This window comes from Eriocheir sinensis, chromosome 27 (assembly GCF_024679095.1).
Source record: "Eriocheir sinensis breed Jianghai 21 chromosome 27, ASM2467909v1, whole genome shotgun sequence".
NCBI lineage: Eukaryota > Metazoa > Arthropoda > Malacostraca > Decapoda > Varunidae > Eriocheir > Eriocheir sinensis.
Window position 1 is genome coordinate 5,218,809 of NC_066535.1, and position 24,075 is coordinate 5,242,883.

The 24,075-nt window shown below is 47.0% G+C and overlaps 1 protein-coding gene and 1 long non-coding RNA gene across 3 annotated transcripts in view; one reads left to right on the forward strand and one right to left on the reverse strand.

Moving 5' to 3' along the window:
* Positions 1-24,075, forward strand: part of LOC127004033 (uncharacterized) — a 200,395-nt gene that overhangs the window by 4,334 nt on the left and 171,986 nt on the right. The gene's annotated exons all lie outside the window — the stretch shown is intronic.
* Positions 1-24,075, reverse strand: part of LOC127004030 (protein inscuteable homolog) — a 130,578-nt gene that overhangs the window by 1,585 nt on the left and 104,918 nt on the right. For both annotated transcript variants that reach the window (XM_050871260.1, XM_050871258.1), the window contains exons 3-8: positions 1,963-2,160; positions 1,491-1,617; positions 1,153-1,332; positions 809-1,045; positions 529-700; positions 25-200 (exon numbers count right to left, since the gene is read on the reverse strand). In XM_050871260.1, coding sequence (XP_050727217.1) covers positions 25-200; positions 529-700; positions 809-1,045; positions 1,153-1,332; positions 1,491-1,617; positions 1,963-2,160 — 1,090 coding nt within the window. The remainder of the gene's footprint in view (positions 1-24; positions 201-528; positions 701-808; positions 1,046-1,152; positions 1,333-1,490; positions 1,618-1,962; positions 2,161-24,075) is intronic.

Genomic DNA, 24,075 nt, shown 5'->3' on the forward strand with positions numbered 1-24,075 from the left:
TCGTGATGTTAAGGTTGCACTGACCTGGTCTTTGGTGAAGATGGAGACGTTGGGGTTATCGTGGGCAGCCCTTAGCAGGACGCGGGCGGTGCCGGCCGTCCTCATGGCCTCCACGCAGCCGCCGTCCAGGAAGGTGAGGTTGGCCATGGCCGCTGCGGCGAGCAGGAAGATCTCCGCCGAGCGTGTCCACCTCGCGAGATCTGTTTGAATTGGTTACGGTGTCGGTGAGATGGAACGAGTTGTCGCGGTGTTGTAGGGGAAGGAAGGCAGGTGGCCAGGCTCAGGCCCACCAACACAGATAACGAAAAAGTCGTCTAGGAAATATTGTAGTAAAAGATTCAGCGTTCGAAGTAAATGCATTTTTCATATATTTGTTAATGTAACGACACATATCGTGCAGTAAACTACACTAAACTTACATAAAGTATTTTTAGATGATGGGCGGACCATTTTGTTTTTGCTAGACGACACGTGTGTGCACTGTGCCCTTCACCTGCCCTCAGGCAAAAAAAAAAAGATGTAACGTACCAGTGAGGGCGGAGACGATGGGTGCGAGGTGTGTGTCGAGGGCGGTAAGGCGGTGGGTGTTCTCCACCCACGGGGACGTGATCTGCGCCAGCACGCCGGCAGCTTCGCTGCGCTCCTCCTCGGTACATTCTGCGTCGCACAGCACCTCCGCCACCACCTCCACGCCGCCAGCCTTGGGTGGAGAGAATCAAAGTGGTAAGCACGTGGAGGGAGTTGATGGCCGCTGGACCATGTAACAACGAGCAAGAGAAAAATTTTGTTTCACATTCATTAAATTCACCTTCTCGAGCTCCACAATGCCCTCCACCACGCAGCACACGGTGGCCAGCGCCCTCAGAGCCGCCACACGCACCCGCCTGAGCCGCGGCTCCAGACACACGCTGAGCAGGCCCCTCACGCCCCCGAGGCGTGCGATGAGGCGGCAGATGTGTCCGCCGTCCACACCGAGAGCTGTGAGGTGCGACACAGAAGACTTCACGTCCTCCTCCCGAGTTTCCTCTAGTAGCCGCACCACCACCTGGCGGAGACACACCTATGCATTACACATTCTGGCCTCGCACCGTGATGGACGGGCAGGAGTGGAAATGGATCAAAACAGATTAGCGTAACTTTTTAGTCACTCACCCTGATCTCGCGGCTCAGCATGAGGTCAACCAGCTTGGTGAAGGCGTGGCCCAGCGCCGTCACCACCTGCACCACCTGTCGGGTCGTGTCGCGGTCAAGGTCGTCGTGGTCGCCGGTGCAAACCTCCATCAGTCTCTCGCAGATTTGTCGGATGACTTTACTCTGGCGACTCAGCGACGACTGGTAGAAGGAAGGAAGTTACGGCGTTGATGATGGTGCTCATGATAATGATATTGGTTATGATAACACATACACGATTCTTCACCTTCACCACCATCGCCACTGGTAACAGCCACCCAACCCCACTCCTTTCCCAGTGCCCCGAGGCCAACACTTACCTGGGGCTGCAGGTCGGGGTCGGCTGCCGCCCACTGGGTGGTGTAGTCCTTTAGGAAGGTGTTGATGTGTTCCACCAGAGACTCGGCCAACGGAGGCACCTGCGTCAGCTCCAGCCACTCCAGACGCCTGAAGGGAGAGGTTGTCAATTGTGTCCACCGTAACATTTAACAACACAGCACAACACACTCCAGAGTCACACCCCAACCCCAGCATTAACACTCCAGATCCCTGAAGGAAGAGTGTTGCATGTGTTCTCCTTAACAATGAACCCCACCTCACCATAGCCACAAAAATAACATACCCTTCTGCCACCTCGACACATGGCAGCCATAGTGACACTCTACATTCCAGGCACACCACAACTCTAACCCACCAGACTCCATTCACTCCCCCAAAAGCAACACGCACCCAGTTGTCCCCACTGTCTCCTCACAGCCACAATAACAAAACGGAACATTAGCAAGCACTCACTGGCACAGTCTGGCGAACTCGGTGGAGACGGCGTGGGCGCGGCGCTGGATGGCTCTTACTGCGTGGCGGGCCGTGGGCGGTGGTGGGGCGGGGTGGCAGGTGAGGTCTCCGGGCAGGGACTTGGACTGGAGGGTGTTCATGCACTCTGCCTCATACAACGTCCGGAGCTCTTTCAGCCAGTGACTCACGGATCCATTTCTGCAGAGAGAAGCGCAACACATGAAAGCAAGTTCGACAGGCAGATAATTTAACGCTCAGTGGCAGCGCTAGAGCCGTTTGGGAACTGTGTGTGGTAAAATTTAATTACTTGGGGGACTCCTACTACACTATTTTGTTTAGAATATAATGCGCGAGTAAAGACGAAACTACAATGTAACGAAGAAATAAAAGGCTCATCGGGGATCTCCATAATGGCCTCACGACTTTGTTTTCTCTTCGTTTTCCACGTTGACTCATTTGGACGGAACTGAACTGACGTGGAGGAGTTTCGAGCACACATCCCGTTAGGCGCATTCATGGTAGTGACTCGTATCTTCCCCACTTGAGCCTCGTCCCCCGCATCGCATTGTATTTTGGCCAACTCAGCAGTAAAACCTTGGGAATCATTAGCCACACACGAACACACACACACACACACACACACACACACACACACACACACACACACACACACACACACACACACACACACACACACATCCCTCCCTAAGGCTGACTGGCTGAGTGCGTAAACTGGTAGAATTATACGTATAACTTGGGTTCGAATCGATGCTCTGCTTATCTCCCACCCATCAATAAAGTCAGAGAGGAGGAGGTACTTTTAGACCCCCAAAATCCACGCCACCTCGTCCATTGGGAGACTACGAGGCTCTTGAGAAACGTAAGACAAGAACATAAGGAGTCTGCAAGAGCCTGGTGAGTCTATGCAAGGACGCTCCTGTGAATCTAACCCCACATGAAGAAACATAAGGAGTCTGCAAGAGGCCATGATGTCTATGCAAGGCAGCTCCTGTAAACCTAACCCCACATGAACACCAATAGGTAGAATGTAAAAAGGACCCAGGTGTTTTTATTCCTTCCTAAGCGTTGCCTCGTGCACCTGATCATCCCAAGTGAACCCTCGTCGATGCAATCAGCGGGGCAAGACAATTTCCATATGTTTTCTGCCCTGACACTTTCATTACCGGATAAGTAGCGTTAATTGTAACCGAACATGCGTTTTGATGTATCTGCCTAGTCAATCATCTGTTAATTTCGTGTGTCCTTCGCTGGGAGAGAGAGAGAGAGAGAGAGAGAGAGAGAGACGTATACATACATACAGACAGACAGAGACAGGCAGACAGACAGACAAAGACATACACGCAAGGCCGAGCAGAGACAGACAGAAACAAAGTTAAACAGAGACAGACAGACAAACAAAACCATAGAACAGACAGATGCGCGGGCACAAACAGACACAACGACAGCTAGATAGATCCAAACAGACAGAAACGGACAGACATTCACAACAAAACCCTTAAGACCAGCAAACCGTTTTTCCTATACATTTCTTTCTTTCTTGTACAAAACGTGTCTGAAAGGGAAAAAAAAATCATGTAGGAAGGTGTTTTAATTGAAAGTTTTATCAAGGCGAGAAGTACCACTACCACCATGGCCTTGCCCCAGGTGGTAGTAGTGGTGGTGCTGGTGGTGGTGGTGTTGATGGTGAGAAGCTTAGTACCACCCATCTCGTCTTTTTTATGTGTGTGTGTGTTTGTGTGTGGTAACAAGACAAACTTAATGGCTGGGAGACGCGTGTTTTTTCCGTCCTCACCATTACCACCACACCACCATTACCACCAACATCATTACCACCACCATCACCACCACCACCAACATCACCATTAGCCCCCTCCTACCCTCCCTCCCTCCTTCTGTGCGACCTTCAGTTTTTTTCTTTCTTTCTTTCTCTCTCTCCCCACCTTTTGTTAATTGGCACCTACGTTCATTTTTATATGTTTAGTGAGCCGGGCGGGTGTGTGTTCCTAAGTACATTCCTCTCGGCTAATGATCTTCTTGTGTTCATGCTTCGGGTTTTGTGTTACTCTAGTTTGCTTCTTTTTCTTTTTAACCTTTTTTTCTTCATGATCAGCAGATTTTTCTTCTTGTTCTTGTTCTTCTTTCTTTTGTTTTTGTTCCTGTTCCTGTTTTTGTAGTTGTTCTTCTTCTTCCTCCTCCTCTTCTTTCTTCTTCTTCTTCTTCCTCGTCTTTGTCTTCTTCTTCTTCGTCTTCTTCTTCTTCTTCTTCTTCTTCTTCTTCTTCTTCGTCTTCTTCTTCTTCTTCTTCTTCTTCTTCTTCTTCTTCTTCTTCTTCTTCTTCTTCTTCGTCTTCTTTTTCTTCATTTAGTAGTGTTTGGTCTTATTCTTCCTCTTCTTCCTTCTTCATTTTATTCTTTCCTATTTTCCCTCTTCTTCACGTTGTATTTGTATAATTTATTTAACCTGTAATATACCTAGAATCGTCTACATACATTAATTTCTTTGTCATTTCTAGCGTCGTGGTATTAACTAGACGAATCCTGCACTGGTAACTATTATTGTATTTCTCTTCTTTTTCTTCATCGCCATCGTCTTGAAGGATGTGCTTAGACTAATGGACACTTACTTAACACATTACTTGTTTGCACTGAAGGACACTTAAGCTCCTATACTTGAGTCTGAGTCATCTCCATCCTCTAATGCGCTTATTTATATTCGAGTTTTCTTTAGTTTGAATTCTACGCTCTTAAAGATGCCATACCTCCATGCTTACTGATTATGTGTATCTTTACCAGGTACGTGTTTTGTGTGCTATGTTGTCGAGGACTGAGGCTAAACTTTATTATATTTGTATGTTTACGATGTTTACGACGTGGCTACTGTGCAATGTGTTTTTTTTTTGTGTTTTTTTTTTCCTTGCACGCATTATCTTAGTCTGTTTACGTTTGTCCGACGCCTACACCCACTCCAAGCCTACAGACAGACACGCCTATTCCTCCCGCCTTCCCCTGCTTGCTTACTCCTTTCCTCCTCTGTCTCCCTGCTTCCATTCTGCTCCTCCTCTTCCTCTTACTCCTTTTCTCAACCCTAAAAATCCTCTCCTTCCTTCTTCTCTTCCCTTTTTCCTATCACTTCACTCCTCACTTCTTGCTTCTACTCCTCCCTCTCCTCCTTCTCCTCCTCCTCCTCCTTTCCTTCTTTCTTGCACCTCGAAATCTCCTTCCCTGTCCACTTTTTTCCTACCCCGTCACTTCTTGCTCCTCTTCCTGCACCTCCTCCTCCTCCTTTCCTCTACCCTCGAAACCACCTTTATCCTATCCCTACCCTATCACTCCTCGTCTCCTGCTCCTATTTCTGCGTCTCTACTCAGGCTCATCCATCTTTACTCGGCGAAGGAAGAGGAAGAGGAGGAGGAGGAGGAGGAGGAGGAGGAGGAGGAGGAGGAGAGGCAGATACTTATTACCTTCCTCTGCTTCTATCATGCTCCTCCATTTCTTCCTTTCCTTCCGTCCTCTGCCTTGAAGTACTTTCCATCCTTCTCTTTCCTATATCCTTCCACATCTCTCTTCACTTCCTGCTCCTATTTCTACGTCTCTTCTCAGGTGGCGAAGGAGGAGGAGGGGGGGAAGTAGAAGGAAGAGTAGTAGTAGGAGGCGAGGTAGGGGCTTGTCGCTGGGGGTTCACGGGCGCAAAGGGCGGGACGGGAAGGCGGGTTTGCTCAGCCCTGTGAGTGATGGCAAGCTTCCCCCTGCATTTGCATGGGCGAGTGTGTCGGTAACGTGGGTAGTGAGAGGCTGCCCGACTGACTTACGAGGGAGGGAGGGACGGGGGGACGGACGGAGGGTCTTGGTTTTGTGCAGGGGGTCAGTGGAGGAAGGGAGGGAGGGTGCAGGAAGGGAAGAGCGAAGGACGTACGTAAGAAGTAACGGGGGTATGGTGTTAGCTGAAGGGTAAGCAAGGGAGGAAGGCCAGTGGGGAGGTGATGAGGTGGTAGCTGTGGTGTAGTAGTAGTAGTAGTAGTAGTAGTAGTAGTACAGAATTAAGGTTAATGTTCGTGCGTTGTTGATAGTGATGTCGGTTGGAATGATGATGATGATGATGACGATGATGGTGATGATGGTGATGACAGGCCGCAGCATCAGTGGAGAGATAGGGCCGTGGGAATGTATGGAGAGGACCTATAATTACTGTCCCCATCTCCTTTTCGTCCTCCTCCTCCTCTTCCTCTTCCCATAGCTAAGGAATAAGGGCGCCAAGGCCACTCCCAGCACCCTCGCCCCTCGCCACGCCTGAAGGAGGGGCCGAAGGGCGCGTCCGTGTAAGGAAGCTGAGCGTAAATACGAAGAGTTACCGCGCTGTAATTTTGGGACATTCTTACTTTTTATTCGTGTTGTGAATGAGTGAGGGAGCGGCGGCGGTGGGGACGAGGGGTAGAGGTGGTGGTAATGGTGGTGGTGGTGGTGGTGATATAGAGATGGTGGGAGTTAAGAGAGAGAGTGACGGTGGTGGTGAATGATGGAGGTGGTGAAGATGGTGACGATAGTGATGGTGATGGGGATGGGGATTGTATTAGAAAAAAATGGGAATGAAATCGTAGGGAAAGAACACACACACACACACACACACACACACACACACACACACACACACACCTCCCCACAACCCCTTCCAAGCTATGCACATTGGGGGTCAGGAAAAAGCTATGACACATCCATCGAACTCAATTTAAGTCGAAAATCATAATACTAACCATGCCAAAAGACGCCCTAAGCACCACCCACCCTCCCCACGATCCTGCTGCCCAGCCTTGCCTATCAGTCAGTGTGGCCAGGCAGCGTAGCGTCTTATCGGGTGACAATTAAATCGAGATGACACAGACTCAGGACGGACGAAAAGTAAAAAAGGAAATTGGATAAGTAAAGGAGGAGGTAAAGTTTTAAAGAATGAAGAGGATAAAGGGTAGAACAGACGTGAGGCGCTTGGAACTTTTTTTCCTCTTATGTGTTGCTTCATATTCCTGCCTAGTCATCTTTTTTACTTTCTTTTTTATCGTCATTTCTAAGTAGAGTTAAGATAAAGTAGAATAGATGAAAGATGACCTCGCCTCCTCTTTCTTTATTTCTACTTATTCTTTCAACTTCGTCTTTTTTTTATTTTCTACTTTTCTACTTCTTTCAACTTCGTCCTTTTTTATTTTCTACTTTTCTACTTCTTTCAACTTCGTCCTTTTTTTATTTTCTACTTTTCTATTCCTCATTCTCTTTTCCTCATGGCTTTCTTCTCCTCTCTTGTGGCAATTTTCTTCGTTGATTATCCTTCTAATGCGCTCCTTCCTTTCTTCATCTTTCTACTCTTTGCGTCCTTGTTCCTCCTCTTCCCTAACATTATTCTGCCTTCCCTCTCCTCTTCGTTCCTCCTCCTTATCATAATTTGTTTCTCCTTCTCCTTACATTCTTCTTCCCTCCTTCTTATCCTCTTCGTTCCTCCTTCTCATTATCATTTGTTTCTCCTCCTTACATTCTTCATCCTTCCTATTTCTCCTCTTCGTTCCTCCTCCTCGTCATCATTTGTTTCTCCTTCTCCTCACATTCTTCTTCCCTCCTTCTTATCCTCCCTGTTCCTCCTCATCATCATCATCATTTGTTTTTCCTCCTTATATTCTTCTTCCTCCCTCTTCTCTTCGTTCCTCCTCCTCCTCATTTATTTTTCCTCTTCCTTACATTCTTCTTCCTTCCTTCTTATCCTCCCTCCCGTTCCTCCTCTACATCATCATTCGCTCCTCCAAATCTTCATCATTCTCTTCTGTTTTTTTTTCTCTCTCTCTCTCACTGTCTCGTCCTCCTCCTCCCCTCACACCTCACACGCTCCCACCATAAACTTCACCTTTAATTAATAGCCAGACCCCAACAAAAAGCTCGATAATATATAAGTATATGTGTATAAAATTGAATAACACGCTGGGTACACGCCGACGCCTGTCCTCCACGGTGAATCATGGAGCCTCATCATTTATTTCCACTGGGAATCTGATAGTGTGTCAACCCCTCCTTCCCCCCCTCTCCCTTTCCCCCTCTTCCTTCTGTCTTTCTCTTCTTCGCCTCATCTCACACCTCTACTGGCTATCCCTCCTCTTTAACCTTCCTTCAGTGTCTCTCTCTATTAATATCTCCTCCCTCTACCTCCCTTTTTATCTCTTACTTTCCTCTTTTTGCTTTCCTTTGGTCTTTTCCTTCTTCTTCCCTCCTCAGTCTTGCTACACACTTCTCCTTACCTCCACCTCTTCCTCCTTCTTCTCCCTCTCAAATTTTCTCTCTAAACATTATCCCGTACCCTCTTACCCACTTCTCTCTTCTCGCGTATTCTTTCTCCTCCTCTCCACTTACCCCTTCTTCTTCTCTCCTCCTCCTCCTCCTCCTCCTCCTCCTCCCAATATTTCTTTTGTTTCTTTGATCTTTTATTTGTTTCCATCTAACGTTTTTTATGTCTCTTCCTTCCTCCATTCTTCCCTCTTTTCATATTTTCTTTTCTTTTTTCTTTCCTCTCATCTTCCTTCCTTACTCCTGTCTTCCTTTCTTTTTCTCCGTCCTTTTATTCTACCTCTTTTCCTTTTTGTTCCTTCCCACCTTCCTCTCCCCATCCTTTCCTTCAATCCTTTCTCCCTTTTGCCGTTTCTCCCTTTCATTTCGTCCCTCCTTTTCTCATTTTCTTGCCTCAGTTTCTTTCTTTTTCCCTTCCTTTCCTTTCGTCCTTCCTCATTCTCCCTCTTCCTATCCTCGCCTTCTATCCCTTCCTTCCTGTCTTCTTCTTTTCCTTCCTATTCCTTCTTCAGTTTCTTTCTCCTTCCCTGTCATATCTCCGTCCTTCCTCACTCTCCCTCTTCCTATCCTCGCCTTCTATCCCTTCCTCCCTTTCTTTCTATCTTCCTTTCTATTCCTTCCTCAGTTTCTTTCACCCTCCCTTCCTTTTCCTTCCGTCTTTCCCCACTCTCCCTTTTTCTATCCTCGCTTTCTATCCCTTCCTCCCTTCCTTCCTCTCTCCCTTTCTATCCCTTCCTCAGTTTCTTTCTCCTTCCCTGTCTTTCTTCCTTCCTCACTCTCCCTCTTCCTACCCTCGCCTTCAATCCCTTCCTCCTTTCCTTCCTGTTTTTTTCTTTTCCTTCCTATACCTTCCCACAGTTTCTTTCTCTTTCCCTGTCTTTCCTTCCGTCCTTCCTCACTCTCCCTCTTCCTATCCTCGCCTTCTATCCCTTCCTTCCTTCCTTCCTTCCTCTCCTCCTTTCTATTCCTTCCCTGCCTTTCTTTCCGTCCTTCCTCACTCTTCTCTTCCTATCCTCGCCTTCTATCCCTCCTCCCTCCCTTCCTTCCTCCCTCCTCCTGGCCACTCCTGTTGCTGGCTGGCTGCAGTATTCAGATCTCCAACTTGAGCGAAACTGAATCCTCGCGTGTGTTTGTGTGTCTGGCCGCGCCCTGTTATCCCACGCCGCACCCACGACGTGTCCTTCTGCGCCGGCCGAGGAGTCTTTCTTTCTTGGTTCTGGGCTGTCTGCTTCCATTTGTGAGGCAGCGAGACCTTAAATTTTTTTTTACTTTATTTTTATATTTGTGTGTGTGTGTGTGTGTGTGTGTGTGTGTGTGTGTGTGTGTGTGTGTGTGTGTGTGCAGGAGGAGAGATAAAAAAGGTAGATAATGTAAAGAGATTGTAAGAATAGTAAGAAGAAGAGGAGGAGGAGGATGCAAAAGATAAAAATATAGAAAATGAAAGGAAATCAGTTGAAAAGGGAAAAAAGAATACAACAATAGTCTGGTGGATGGATTTTCGAACCGTAATAAGGATGGGAAAAAGACATAGATAGTTAGACATAGATAGACAGATTGATAGATAAAAAGATAGGTAGAAAGAAAGAGAGGAGAGAAAAGAAGAGAACGAAAGAGAAGAGAAGAGAAGAGAAGAGAAGAGAAGAGAACGAAAGAGAAAAGAAGAGGAGAGAAGAGAAGAGAAGATAACGAAAGAAAAGAGACAAAGACAGCGAGAGAGAGAGAGAGAGTGTGTGTGTGTGTGTGTGTGTGTGTCGTTGCAACCCTCCTGCGTCCCTCGAACCCTCTGCCACCATGACATGAAACTCTTCAGCCCCGCCGTGAGTCTCTCCTCGACCTTGAGCCTCGGAGCGGTCAGGGTCGTCGACGTAACACTCGGGACGCCTCGTAGACATGCCGGGACGCGATTGGGAGGCTGGAGGCGACGTGTAGCACCTTGGATTGGCGAGGCCGCGGGCAAAGTCTGGTAGTATTCCTTCCTGCTCATTATATCTGTTTTTACTGCAGCTTATCATGGTTTGTCTTATTATAGTCTTTTCTCCCCGTAATATATCTTTGTTTTTACTTGAGTTTATTTCTGTTTCTCTTTTCGTGGTCGTTTTTCTTCCTTATATATCTCTATCTCCACTCCAGTTTATTATTTTTCTTTTTATATTGTAGTCTTCGTAGTCTTTCATCCTCACTGTATATGTTTTTTTTATTCCAGTTTGTTATTGTTTCTTTTACTTCTGCATCGTTATCTCCTACTCCTGTACGTTTCTTCTCTCTTTTAGCATTATATAGTTAGTCATCCTTTTGTCCTTTTCCTTCTTACCCGTATCTCTTTTGTTTTATGTTACGTTGTGTTATTTCAGATTACTTTTCCCTTCTCTCTCTATGAAGTATACACTCATTCGTCTTCGTTCTAACCTATATCAGTCTCTCTCATTCTTATTCAGCATTATAGTGTCCTCTTCCTGCTTCTTTTCCTCCTCCGTTCAAATCCCTCCTCATCCTTCTCCTCTCCACCCTTCGCTTTATGTCCCGTGGGTTATGCCAGGTGCGAGGGCGAGGTCCCAAAACTTTCAATTAGAGGCGCCGCTCGCATTCCACAGTAGCCCAGGAAATGGAGGCGGCACTTTCCTTCTCGTGATGTCCCGCCGCCGGCCACGACTTTTTGTCCTCAGATTCGACGATGGTGGTGGGTGGGCAGGGAGACGCGGCCCGGCAGGCGTGGGGGGAGATCGACAGGTGACCCAGGTGGTTGCTAGGTGTGCCGGCGGGGGAATCAAGGTGAGGAGGCGTTGAGGGTTGAGGCGACAGATGGTGCGGTGTGGAGAGGTTGGCGACGGACGGTGGAGAGGCGGATGTGGTTAGGCAAATACTCAGGTGGTCAGGTAGGAGGTAGATTGATGAGTGACAGGTGAATAGGAGGAGGGATTAATGGCTGTCACTTATCTAGAGAGAGAGAGAGGGGATGAGTAAATAGATACCACTACAAGCGAGGTCAAAGGTCAGCCATCTCTCAAGAGGATCGAGGCTGAGGTAGTGAGACGGAGGTCGAGGGGTCGGCGTGAAGGTGGTCCGCGTCCTTGAGTGAGAGGCAGAGGCCGCGGGCGAGGTGGCAACTTAGGCCTGAGGCAGCGAAGGGCGGGCGGCTGGCGGGGCAGGAAGTGATAACCGGGAAACACGGGGAAGGAACGCCTCGAAACATGCAACACAGAACATACCAGAAGCTAAAACCGTGGTCCTGGAGGCTTAGGAATGTGGTGCCGAGGAATGAGAGTAATTAGAAGGGGGCGCAAGGGCCGGATGAAGGTTATAGAGGCGTGGAAAGCAAGACGGATGGCGACATAACCACCGCCGCCTCTCACTCAAGCCGCCCGTAACCTCTGACCCTGATCACTACCCTCACGCGGGAGGTGTAGTCGCGCCCGCTGGGTCACGCCGAGTCGGAGGTCTAAGTAAGCCACGGCGCCCTGATGAAGACGATCCCGGAGAAAGTGAAGGCGCGGGGGTCAGGGATCCGCGCTGGAGCATCGGACCGGAACGCCTCCTTGAGTAAACACGTCTTATAAAACATTGGTCATGGCTTAATGGGCGGCTTTCACCTGCCCGTCTTGTCACCTGTAGCCCAAGGTTTTAGGGAGTCATTGCAAGCATCGCTATCGCCCATCGTTGTGCTATTTCTCGCCTTAGAAATATTTGTATTCAGTTGAGTGTACAGACTCAGGCTCGTGGGCATATGTTCGCACGCACGTACACACACACGCGTGCATTCACACACACACACACACACACACACACACACACACACACACACACACACACACATATCTGTTATAGGTAATTATATAAAGAAGGATGATTTGTGTGTTCGTGTGCGTGCGTGTGTGTGTGTGTGTGTGTGTGTGTGTGTGTGTGTGTGTGTGTGTGTGTGTGTGTGTGTGTGTGGGGGTGTGTGTGTGTGTACATATGTGTATGTGTATGTGTGTGTTTCTCTCTTTCTCAGTGAGATTACTCTCTCTCTCTCTCTCTCTCTCTCTCTCTCTCTCTCTCTCTCTCTCTCTCTCTCTCTCTCTCTCTCTCTCTCTCTCTCTCTCTCTCTCTCTCTCTCTCTCTCTCTCTCTCTCTCTCTCTCTCTCTCTCTCTCATCACAAACTAATTACACATTATTTTTCTCATCTCTTGGCTCGTCTCCAACACCTGTTCATCCTCACTCCCCTTTCCCTCCTCTCCTCTGCTCCTCCTCTCCTTCCTTCTTTGCCCTTCCTTCTCTCTCCTCCACTCCTCGTGACCTGAAGCTGCTGGGAATCTGAGGGTCAAGGCCACACACTTTTCCCCACCTCACTCCCCCTCCTTCTCCTCCACTTCTTTCACCTCTTCTTCACTCCCTCCTCGCTTGCCCTGCAGACTCGATTAAGTGATACTGGTAGCAACAGGTTGACTTTTAGCGCCTGGAATCTGAGGATGCTGCTTTGGGCTGCTGCGAAGTGGTGGTGGTACTTGATGGTGTTGGTATTGGGGTTTGTGGGGTTGGTATTGGTGAAGTTGTTGTTGGTGGTGTAAGTGGTAGGATTAGTTGAGAAATTGCGCCTACACGTTGCTTGGAGTGGTGGTGTGTTTAATGACTGTGTTGTAGCTCCTGAACTTCGATTAGTAGGATGGGTTGCTTGGGGTTAATGGGAAGGAATGTGATGGCAGAATGGATTGTGCTGATTGGGGTTGATGTTCGTTTTATGGGGGTATGTCTTAGCGAATCCTGATGCCGGTTTCCTACCTAACCGATAAATAGGTGTTGTTTGTGTTAAGAGTTACAGGATTGTGGATTGGGGTGAGGGTAAGGAATAGTAGCTGATGATGATGGTGGTGGTGGTGAGTAATGAGTGAGTGGTGAAGAAAGGTATTGATTACGAGTGTTTGCCCTGATCTTTTTTCCTCTGGACGAGACGAGTGCGAGAAGCCAAGTTTTTTCCTCTCCGTTTAATCGTGAGTGAGATCTTGGCCACAGGTGATTGTAAGTGGCTTCAGGTGATTAGCAGGTGACGGGTTAGGGCCATTGAGTGGAGTGTTCCATTAAGGATTATCAAAACGGCGGCGAGATGAGCAGATCAGACTGTTTTATTGGCGGGGAGCGTGACTCGACGGATTCTGCGGCCGTAAAGACTAGTCAGGCCTGCCCCCGAGTGACTGGTGGCCGGGGATTAGGCATGGACCGTGCACACCGCGGCGACACACAGGGGCGCGAGGCTTTATCCTGCTCCAGACGGCACATCGGAGGCAAACTTAAACGTTCCGGAGCGGCGCAGAGCAACAGCTGATTGGCTCTTGTTTGCCTGCCCCGGGCCACCTCGTCAGCGCCCGAATCAACAGGAGGAGAAGGAGGAAGAGAGGAGGAGGTGGTGGTGGTGGAGGACAAGGAATCGCCTGAAGCTAATGATGGAACGTCCCAAAGTTCACTGCACCGCCTTCCTCACTCCCTCACACACCCACGTCAGGCAAGGCAGCTCCCTCCGTAGATCATGGTGGTGGTGGTTGTGGTAATGGTGTTTGTAATTTGGTCAAGGGTTAGTGATGGTTGTTATGGTGGAGTGTTTTAATGATGGTTAATTGATAGGGCTGAGTAATTTGTTAGACAGGGGAGGTGTATGTTCGGGGTGGTGATGGTGGAGGTTGTACTTGATATATAAAAGTGGAACAGGAGAGAGGATGAAGGTTTATGGCATTGGTTGAATGGGAGTTGATTTTCTTTTGTTTATTTATTCTCATCTTCTTGCCTCTTCTCTCTCATTGTTATTCTTCGTTATCATCTTCTTTCCTCCTCCTCCTCCTCCTCCTCCTCTTCCTTCAATGCAAGTAGTGAAGCTCATTATAAACCAGACCAAACAGCGCCTACGTTTTGTGCCCATTGTTGTCTCTACAATGGAATACCTGGCTGGAAAGGAGGAGGAGGAGGAGGAGGAGGACAAGGACAAGGAGTAGGAGGAGGAGGACGAGGAGAAGGACAAGGAGTAGGAGGAGGAGGAGGAGGAAGAGGAGGAGCTGAAGGAGAAGGAGAAGGATGAGGGAGAAGAGGAGGGAGGGGGAGCAGGCTTAAAGAAAGGTGGATAAGAAAGAAGAAATGAGGAGAAAAGGGGAAGAAAGAAGTAATTTGAAAAGGTGAAGGACAGATAGACAGGAGAAAGGAATTACCAAAAGGGAAAGAGAACGAACTTACCCACCTAGAAGGATCATGGGAAAAGAAGCAACGTCTACGAGAATCCCCCCCCCAAAAAAAAGAGAAGGAAAGAACGAAAACTAATGAAAAAATAAATAAAGACGGGCCTTTCTCAGTTAACTTTCTTTTCTGTTACATGAATCACACGTTTTCTTTCCGTAATTAATATAGAATCACCGTTACCTGATGGAGAAAAAGGTATGGTATGAGTAAGTATAAGTATGATGAGCCGCACAGAATATATATATCACCTTAGCAATCCTTCCCTTGGTTGGCCACTGCCTTCACTCATATACTGTGACTACTGCGTGGTTAGAATTATAATATAGAGTAGAAATTTCGTTGATCTCAGAGTATGTATGACTGATTCTAAACGTTTATCAGTTCGTTTTTAGAATCGCTTTTCACACCTTGATCGCATTCCTGTTAAATCTTATCCAACTTATCGTTTCTCTGGATGAACTCAACACCGCCCCTCCTGCTCTCCTTCCCCCTCTCTATCTCTATCTATCTCAACCTCCTTCTCTATCCCTCTTCAACTCTATCTTTCCTCCTCCCAACCTCCTCTCTGTCCATCTACTGTACCTCTTTCTCTCTTATCCACCCCTTCTCAATCTCCCTCTCTCTCCCTCCTCAACTCTATCCCTCCTCCTCCTCTCCCCTCAATCTTTATCCCTCCTCCTCCCCTCCCCTCAATCTCTATCCTTCTATCTTTTTTCTCTCTTATCCATCCCTTCTCAATCTCCCGCTCTCCTCCTCCTCCTCCGCCTCCTCTCTCTATCCATCTCTCTCTTTCCTTCTCATCCATCCCTCCTCGCTCAGCCCTGACTTACGTACTCAAATTCTATCTCGTCGTTATTCACGCAGCGCGGCGCATAGTTAAACAATTGCCGTACGTGTCGTGGCTGGGGAACTAGATCAGGTTGGAGGAGGCTTAACGTTTTACCAGTGCCAGAAGAGCCGCGCAGAATATATATATCACCTTAGCAATCGTTCCCTTGGTTGCCCACTGCCATTGACTCATTTACTGTGACTGCTGCACGGTTAGAATTATAATATAGAGTAGAAATTTCGTCGATCTCACAGTATGTACGTTTCTAGTCTGAATTCACGTTCCTGGCTATAAAAAAAATTAAAAAAACCATACTGATCACAAAAATACGTATAAATTATAATTCATGACTCACGTTTCTATGTTGAGGGGTTTAAAAGAACTTGAATTTATGTTTTTGGCTCTAAAAATAATACAGAGAGATCCCAAAATACGTATAAATTATCCATGAATCACGTGTCTTACAACATATGCTCGAAGGTTAAGAAAGAGGATTAAAGACGAGTGCATTGAGCCTTAAAACCTTCGACACTGGCACAGCTAATGAACGTATTTATCACAGTGAAAAAAACGAGTGTAATTGAACCTATGCATACCAGATGAAGCGAAGGGCTGTTAGTGCGTGTGAGTGTGTGATAAGGTGAGGAATGGTTAATGTGTGTGTGTGTGTGTGTGTGTGTGTGTGTGTGTGTGTGTGTGTGTATAATCCGACGAGGGCCTGTAAGTTTGTGTGTTATGAAGTGAGAAGTTGCTAGTGTGTTTTAAAGTACATAGGTGTTATTATTAGTGTGTGTAATGAGGTGGGAATATGTAAGTATAAGTATGATGAGGTGAGAACCCGTTAGTGTGACTGTGAGATGAGATGAGTGTGAGCGAGATGTATGTGTGAGTGTGTGAGTGTGAGTGAATGTATGATGAAATAAGAACCTGTTAATATGTTTATGTGATACCTGTAATGAAAGTGAAAGTCCCGGTAAATGACAGAAGAGACTGGTTGGTAGGTAAAGGTTTCCGAGGGTGACTGAATGGACGGATCACTCAGCGCTGCACTTTTTCCCTGCACTAAAGTCACTGGAGCAGCCTCGATGTGTAGTGGAGCGTTATGTGTTGTTTCTGACGCGGACCGTGACGAGGTATGGGCCACCAGTACCCCGATGACGCAGTTGTGGCGGCGTGACCAGATCTGAGGTTATTTTTTTCTCTGTCGTCACTCGAGTATGATTCTTAAGGGCGTGGCCGCAGCTGTTGATGAGTGAGTGAGACAGTTATTTTCTCGGGAGTTCGGGGAAATTTTAAGTGATGAAATGAAAGTGCAACAGCGGAAATATTTTGAGGGTGAATAAGCTCGGGAAAAGTAGCACTGAAGAAGGTTGGTAGGTTGGTTTCTTCACAGCTTGACTTGGGTGGAAAAAAAGATGAAAGTGTGATAAATTTGTTAATGTTACGCTTTCTTGTAAGTAAATTGGAACTTAAATGTTGGAGACGAAACATTTAAGACTCACATTAGAAACGCCCTCTTAAGATTTTACTAATTCTTCTGAACCTTGGTAAAATAGATGCAATACGCGTTTTACTGAGGAGCGTTGACGATAAAAAGATGTAGAAGTGGTTGTTCATTATCTATGGCTTGTTAAGCCTAAAAATCAAGCCCTGGGGAAGAAAATAATAATCACGAACTATTTCTATGCCACACCATCAATGACAGGCAAGTGAAAACGTCTATATTCCTTTGTCTTCGCATGGGTACTATAGTAATCATCATAATCATCAGCAATTTAAATCATGCAAAAGGAACGGCGTGGTAATGTGAAGGCTGTCCGTCACACATACATCCAGAACCGTCACACTGCGCCACACAAACACGCGTAACTCATTCACATACCACCGGCGTCACGAGGCGTCTATAATGGTAATTCCGGGAACCATTAGACCCAGCGATATTTTTTTTCTTCGCAGCCTTGACGATAAAAAAAGAGAGGTACAAATATGGTGGACGCAAATGCATGATCAAGGCTAATATTTTTTTTCGGTGATGTTTTTTTTATTCTCTCGCCACCTTGACACCTCCCCCCCCCCCTTGGAAAAAAACACACACATTAGGGTTAACGTAAAGGTAGGATCAGCGTCATCATTGGTATTAGCATTATCTATTCTGTGATAATTTTCTTCCTCCCCTCTCAGACCCTCCCCTCCCTGACCCTCCCCCCACTGGCCCTCCCCTCACTGGCCCTCCCCTCTCAGACCCTCCCCTTCCTGGCCCTCCCCTCCCTGGCCCTCCCCTCCCTGGCCCTCCCCTCCCTGGCCCTCCCTCTCAGACCCTCCCTTCCGGGCCCTGACCATCCGTGGCCCTCAGCTCTGAGACCCTCCCCTCCCTGGCCCTCCCCTCCCTGACCCGCCCCTCCCTGGCCCTCCCTTCCATGACCCCCCCCCTCCCTGACCATCCCCACTGGAAAAATAAAGCGTTCAGTGTAAGCAAACGACAAACAATTATCGCTTTCTTATCTACGATTTCTCCAATGATTTTTTTCTTCAGCTCCACGTTTACATTAAAAAATAAATCAAATATGGCGGACACGAATAATACCATCAGTGCATCCCTTCTTTTCTCTCTCTCTCTCTCTCTCTCTCTCTCTCTCTCTCTCTCTCTCTCTCTCTCTCTCTCTCTCTCTCTCTCTCTCTCTCTCTCTCTCTCTCTCTCTCTCTCTCTCTCTCTCTCTCTCTCTCTCTCTCTCTCTCTCTCTCTCTCTCACACACACACACACACACACACACACACACACACACACACACACACACACACACACTATCTCTCTATCTACCCCACATTCCCCTTCGTCAGGCAGCCTTGAGATGTATCGGCAAAGTCAATAATGTCTCAGGTGTTTATACGTCCTTGGGGCCACAACACCCGCGACAGGCCAAACGCTGAGTCGTGTGACGGGAGGCGAGGACACAACAACGAGGTGCATGTCGAGAGGGGGGAAGGGGGAGAAGGGGAGCTGAGGGAAGGAATGCAGTGGGAAGGGTGATGGGGGAAGGAGTGCTGAGGGAAGGACAGCAGTGGGAAAGGGTGATGGAGAGGTGCAGAGAGAATGGGTGATAGAGGAAGGGCTGTTTTTGGGAAAGGTAAAGGGAAACGGGGATGAAGGAATGTGTGGTAGAGGTAAGGGAGGTGTTGAGGGTAGGGGTGATGGAGGAAGGGGTACTAAAGGAAGGGGTGTTGTAGGAAAGGGTGAAGGGAAAAGGGGATGAAGGGATGGGCACTAGAGGAAGACATGCCAAGGAGGACAGGCTAAGGGAAGGGAGGTTAGGGAAAGGTCTACTGAGGGAAATGGTGGCTAATGGGAAGGGAGGAGGGAAAGGAAGGAGGGTGAAGGAAAGAGAGAGAAGGGGCTGAGAAAGGAGAGGAATTTAAGGAATGGAAACGAATGGGTAAACAAGAGAAAGGTTAAGTGAAGCTGAATCGAATTGAGGAATGCAAAAGGAACGGGAGAAGAAGGAAAGAAAGATTAAAAGGAATGGAAGAATGAAGGTGTGGATAGAGTTGTGCATGGGTAGAAGGCCTAAGAGAGGAATAATGAGAAAAGAGAGAGAGAGAGAGAGAGAGAGAGAGAGAGAGAGAGAGAGAGAGAGAGTATATACAGTCGATGATATCAGCTGTCTTTTTTTTCGTACAGTGATTCAGCTAAAAGGAATCTTGGAGAGAATATGAACCCCATCGCTGCATCACGACTACATGCTAACAAGCCGTGAAGAATATGTGAAAAAGTGCGTAGATGAATTACAAAAAAAATATATAAATGCATCGGAGAAAACCTGGAAGATGACGAAACAGTAATAATTAATTCTTGCATTCGGATATTTATGTTCTCGTCGTGACGCGGCGTTTATTAATCTAATAACTTAAACTCGGAGGAAAAAAATACTGAACAAAATATGCCGAGATAAAAAAAAAAGCACAATTCGTTCCACGTCAGGTCTGTTTATAAATTCATATCTCCCTTAAGGAGCAGATGTGTGGCGGCCATTTATTTTCCTTAACGAATCAACGGGTCGTTAATATTTTTGCAGCCTCACCCCTCCCGCCCAATACTCGCAAGGCAGAGTCAAGTGTTTGCTGCGTGTATCTGAACCAGGAAAACTTTATAAAGAGCAAGTGTATTAGAGGGTTTATGAGTCCTGACAACAGCTGTGCACGCCTTTCAAAGACTAACTTTTATTTTCTTATTTAAGGGCTTATAAATTCATAAGAGGAAACAGGAAAATACAAGTAGGTTAGTGCAATTTTCTTCCCGGAAAATGAACAAATCATATTCTTGTTTGTTTTCTTATATAAATGCATAATCATATTAGCAGTTTGTTGTTTTCAGCGATAGCGTTTCATTTACTAACGAATCTGAATGAGAACGTTACATGTTCTTCTTTGTATTTCGGGGTAAAAAAAAAATGTTCCCGTAAACAAGATGTGTTCAAAATAATGTCTACATATACTACAATTATTGCTTTCATCGCGAGTAAACTATTATTTACCAAGGAAGGTTAATAAGCGTTATTCACTTTGCTATGGATTAAGTTATCATCACAGGCGCGTTTCGCTGCCTTGTAGGGGATGACATGATTATATAATTTTCATTGGCTACGGTAACCTGCAGGACCCTACTCATGCCCGGCAGCCCACGCAGGGGACGCGGAGGGGGCGGAGGGTAAGGAGAGGGTGCCGGGCATAACTCTTCTCCTCAATGGGTCAATTCCAGGGCCGAAAATGTTACAAGTCTTTCGGAGGTTTAGGGTCAGAGTTCGTATAGTGAAAGCTACACACTGACCTCTATGGGGCGGGCGGGATCCTTCGTGATTACGGATTCGTTCCGCATCATCGGGAGCCATCGCGCCCCGCCGTGAAATTGGGGAAAAAATGTCTTTATGACCATTTATTGCGAGTAAATATTCCCATCGCGTCGTCAGCTGCCTCCTGTCGCAGGGACGAGGCACGCAGGGCGACGAGAAGCCCGAGGAGGAGGTAATACGGGAGATGAACACACACACACACACACACACACACACACACACACACACACACACACACACACACACACACACACACACACACACACTCACAAATCATACAGAAATAGACATATCAGCTTAGCAACAAAGAGACAAACACAAAGAACAGACAGGCCCAACAGTTTCAATTAATGATAAACGAACGAGGCACTGAATTGACTGTTATTATGCATGTGCAGTGTGTGTGTGGGGAGGGGGGGAGAGAGGGGAGGAAAGGGAATGCAGGTGAAGGGAAAACAATGCATGATCACACACCCGTTCCTTATACACACACACACACACACACGCACACACACACACACACACACACACACACACACACACACACACACACACACACACTTCCGCCTTCACCTCTGCTAACACGAGTCATTACTTTGATTACGTTTACAGCCGCCTCCTCGTCGCCGCTCATTCATCTGCGAGACATAAACTGGATAAGTGAGAGATGTGCGCTCCTCCCTCCCTACTTGTGGTCCATTCTCTCTCTCTCTCTCTCTCTCTCTCTCTCTCTCTCTCTCTCTCTCTCTCTCTCTCTCTCTCTCTCTCTCTCTCTCTCTCTCTCTCTCTCTCTCTCTCTCTCTCTCTCTCTCTCTCTCATTTCTTTTATATCGCTTTCTGCTGTCATTAATTTTATATTCCTTAAGTGGAAGTTCCGTGTGTGTGTGTGTGTGTGTGTGTGTGTGTGTGTGTGTGTGTGTGTGTGTGTGTGTGTGTGTTTGGATTTGCCTGAATGAAAAAAAAAATCAATAAATGAGAAAAGACTTTGAATAATTTGAAACATCACTTGCAGCATACATAGCAAAATATACATAAACCTTCTTGCAAAATATTATATGAACGAAAGAACACGAAGATATATATAGGCTTTCACGGAGAGAAGGAGGAGGAGAAGAAGGAGGAGGAGGAAGATGCTAGGAAAGGAAGGACGGAAGTAAGGAGAGAGAGAGAGGGAGGAAGGAAAGAGAGAGAGGGAGGGAGGGAGGGAGGTGGTGACAGACTGAGGTAATAGCAGTTCTCAGGGACGACACAATGCATAAGGAGGAGTTGCGGACATCCTTCTTCCCTCCTACATCCTCCTTCCTGCATGTCTTTCCGCCTCCGCTCACACACACACGCACACGCACACGCACACACACACACACACACACACACACACACACACACACACACACACACACACACACACACACACACTCCCCTCCCCTTCTTCTCCTCTCCCCGCCCCCAGAATTGCCCATTGAAGAGCAGTCGTCGTTTCCTTTTGTTCGGGGTAATCCGTCTGTCAGAAGCTTGCTAAGACCTCCGAAGGGAACACTTGAGGACTATGCCGGCGTGGAAAATTAACTTAAACGCCGCCAGATGAGCGTGGAGAATACCTGAGAGCCTGCGACACTGATGATTCCAGTTAGACGTGGACGAACTACCTGAGCCGCGAATTTAGACACGGGCACAGTTGCCAGATTATCGTACTCAGAGCCGCGTATTTACCGGTTTCTGGCCCATAACTGTTGCCAAGAAACACCAATAATTAACCATTTAAACGTTAACCATATATGAAGGCAGCTATTTGGGTGATGAAAGCAGTTTTTGGGTCGGAAAGCGGCAAACATAAGAGGCAGAGTACGACAATCTTACAACGTTGGACATGGGAGGTGTTTGTGTGTGTTTGTATTATATGTGTGTAGCACGTAAACGGAAATAGATATGTAAACAGAAAGAGAGAGCCTTCTCATTTCTCGATTTAATCACCTTCGGATCCTCCCTGATTAAAAATGACGCAAGCACACCCTATTTATACAGACTCTAGCGGTGCCTTGAGGAATGTCGTTGCTCTTAGGGAGTATATCGTTCCTTTAAAACACTCGTCCGCCCTTCCCTTATCTCGCGGCCTCAGAATTCGCCCCATAACTTCTAATATAACAACCTTCCCTTTCTCTCTTCTTCCTCTTCCTTAGCAAGCTCTTCATATAGCACCTTTACCCTTCCTCCACTCTGTAACTTCAAAACACTCCATCACAACCTCATCACTACCCCATAAACGTCTCCCTTTCTCTCTCCCTCCCCACACACAACATTCACCCCTACACCCCCATGGCCCTATCACACCCCTTTTACACCCCCAACACAGCGCCCTTCCTTTTCTTTTCTCTCTCATCTCTCCCACTCTTCTTTCGCCCTCCTCTTCCTCTCCACTCCTTGCCGCTCCATCCACCAACCCAACCAGCGCCCTTTCTTGCCCTCTGCCTTCACCCAGCTCAGTGCCTTTCCCGCCCTGCACCCGCCACCTCACCGCCCCGCCACCCTCCTCTGGGCTCCTCCCGCTGTGATGACGGGGTGTGACAAGGGTCCTTCCTGTGCGGGTCACGAGGGGCGCCACAGGGAAGGAGGAACAGGAGGAAGAGGAGGAGGAGGAGGAGGAGGAGCTGCATTTATAGTTTACCGGGTCACGCTATGGTCAAAACTGTGTGCTTGTCGTGTCGTGTGTGTGTGTGTGTGTGTGTGTGTGTGTGTGTGTGTGTGTGAGAGAGAGAGAGAGAGAGAGAGAGAGAGAGAGAGAGAGAGAGAGAGAGAGAGAGAGAGAGAGAGAGAGAGAGAGAGGGGAGGGTGAAAATAGGAGAGAAAAATGTGAAAGAAGGCAAAGGAAATTTCAACGTGGCCGCAAATAGTAATCCAAGTTTGTGTGGCATTGCTTTGAGCGTGTTGATCTTACCCCAGAGCAGGATTTTTCAAGGTTCCGTTTTCTGTTCTCTTTCCTTCCTCCCTGACTCTGGTTTTGATGCTCTTTCTGATGTACTGAAGTTTACACCACAGTAGTTATCAATGTGTTACCTTATGTCAAATTTCCGCTTTATTACTTTATTTTTAACGAAGTCTGTCATCCTTTCTCCCTCCGTTCACATGACTCGTATATTTTCCCCTTTTATTATTTGGGATATTAATTCAAGTAGTTTATTTTTCACGGGACATAGTTTTTCAAGGTCCTGTTTTGTATCTGGTTTCTTCTCCCATATTTGCATTTCTTTATAATATTTGGCTAAGTCCTTCGTCCTTGCCTCCGTTGACACGACATGACTGCTTCCCCTCCTTTACAACAGTTTAAATGACGTGCACTTCTGTCCCCTCCACATGGCTGCTCTCAAGGCCAAGAACTGTCAACAGGCACGAAATATTTTAAGTTATTTTTACTCCACACTCCGATTCTTTGCCCTATTTTGCTTTTTCTGTTACAGTGAAGGAGGAATCTCAAGGTAAAAAGAAAAAGTAAAAAAACGATACATAAAAGGTCACTAGTCATCTCTTAATGTTTGCAGATGATCTCTTTCTGTCCAACTTTTCTTGTGATTTAGTTTTTCTCTCGGTCTTCCTTTCATTCATCCATCCACCTTAAGGCTGTTGCTCTGTCTATTCACTGTACTTTTTCCCTTTCATTCCTTTTCTATTCCATTCCTCGCTATTTATTTTCCCTGCAGTAATTCATTCATTCGTTCATCCTCTCCTTGACCGTTAGTCTTTCTCCTTCTCTTCATTGCACTGTTCCATTTTGATTTCTTCATCTGGTATTTTTTTCGTTTCTTTTGTTATGCCTTCGGTAATTAATTCCTTCATCCACCTGCTAACAGCTGCTCTTTCTCTTTCTATTGACTGAACTGCTCTATTTCGATTCCTTTTTCATTTGGTTTGTTTGTA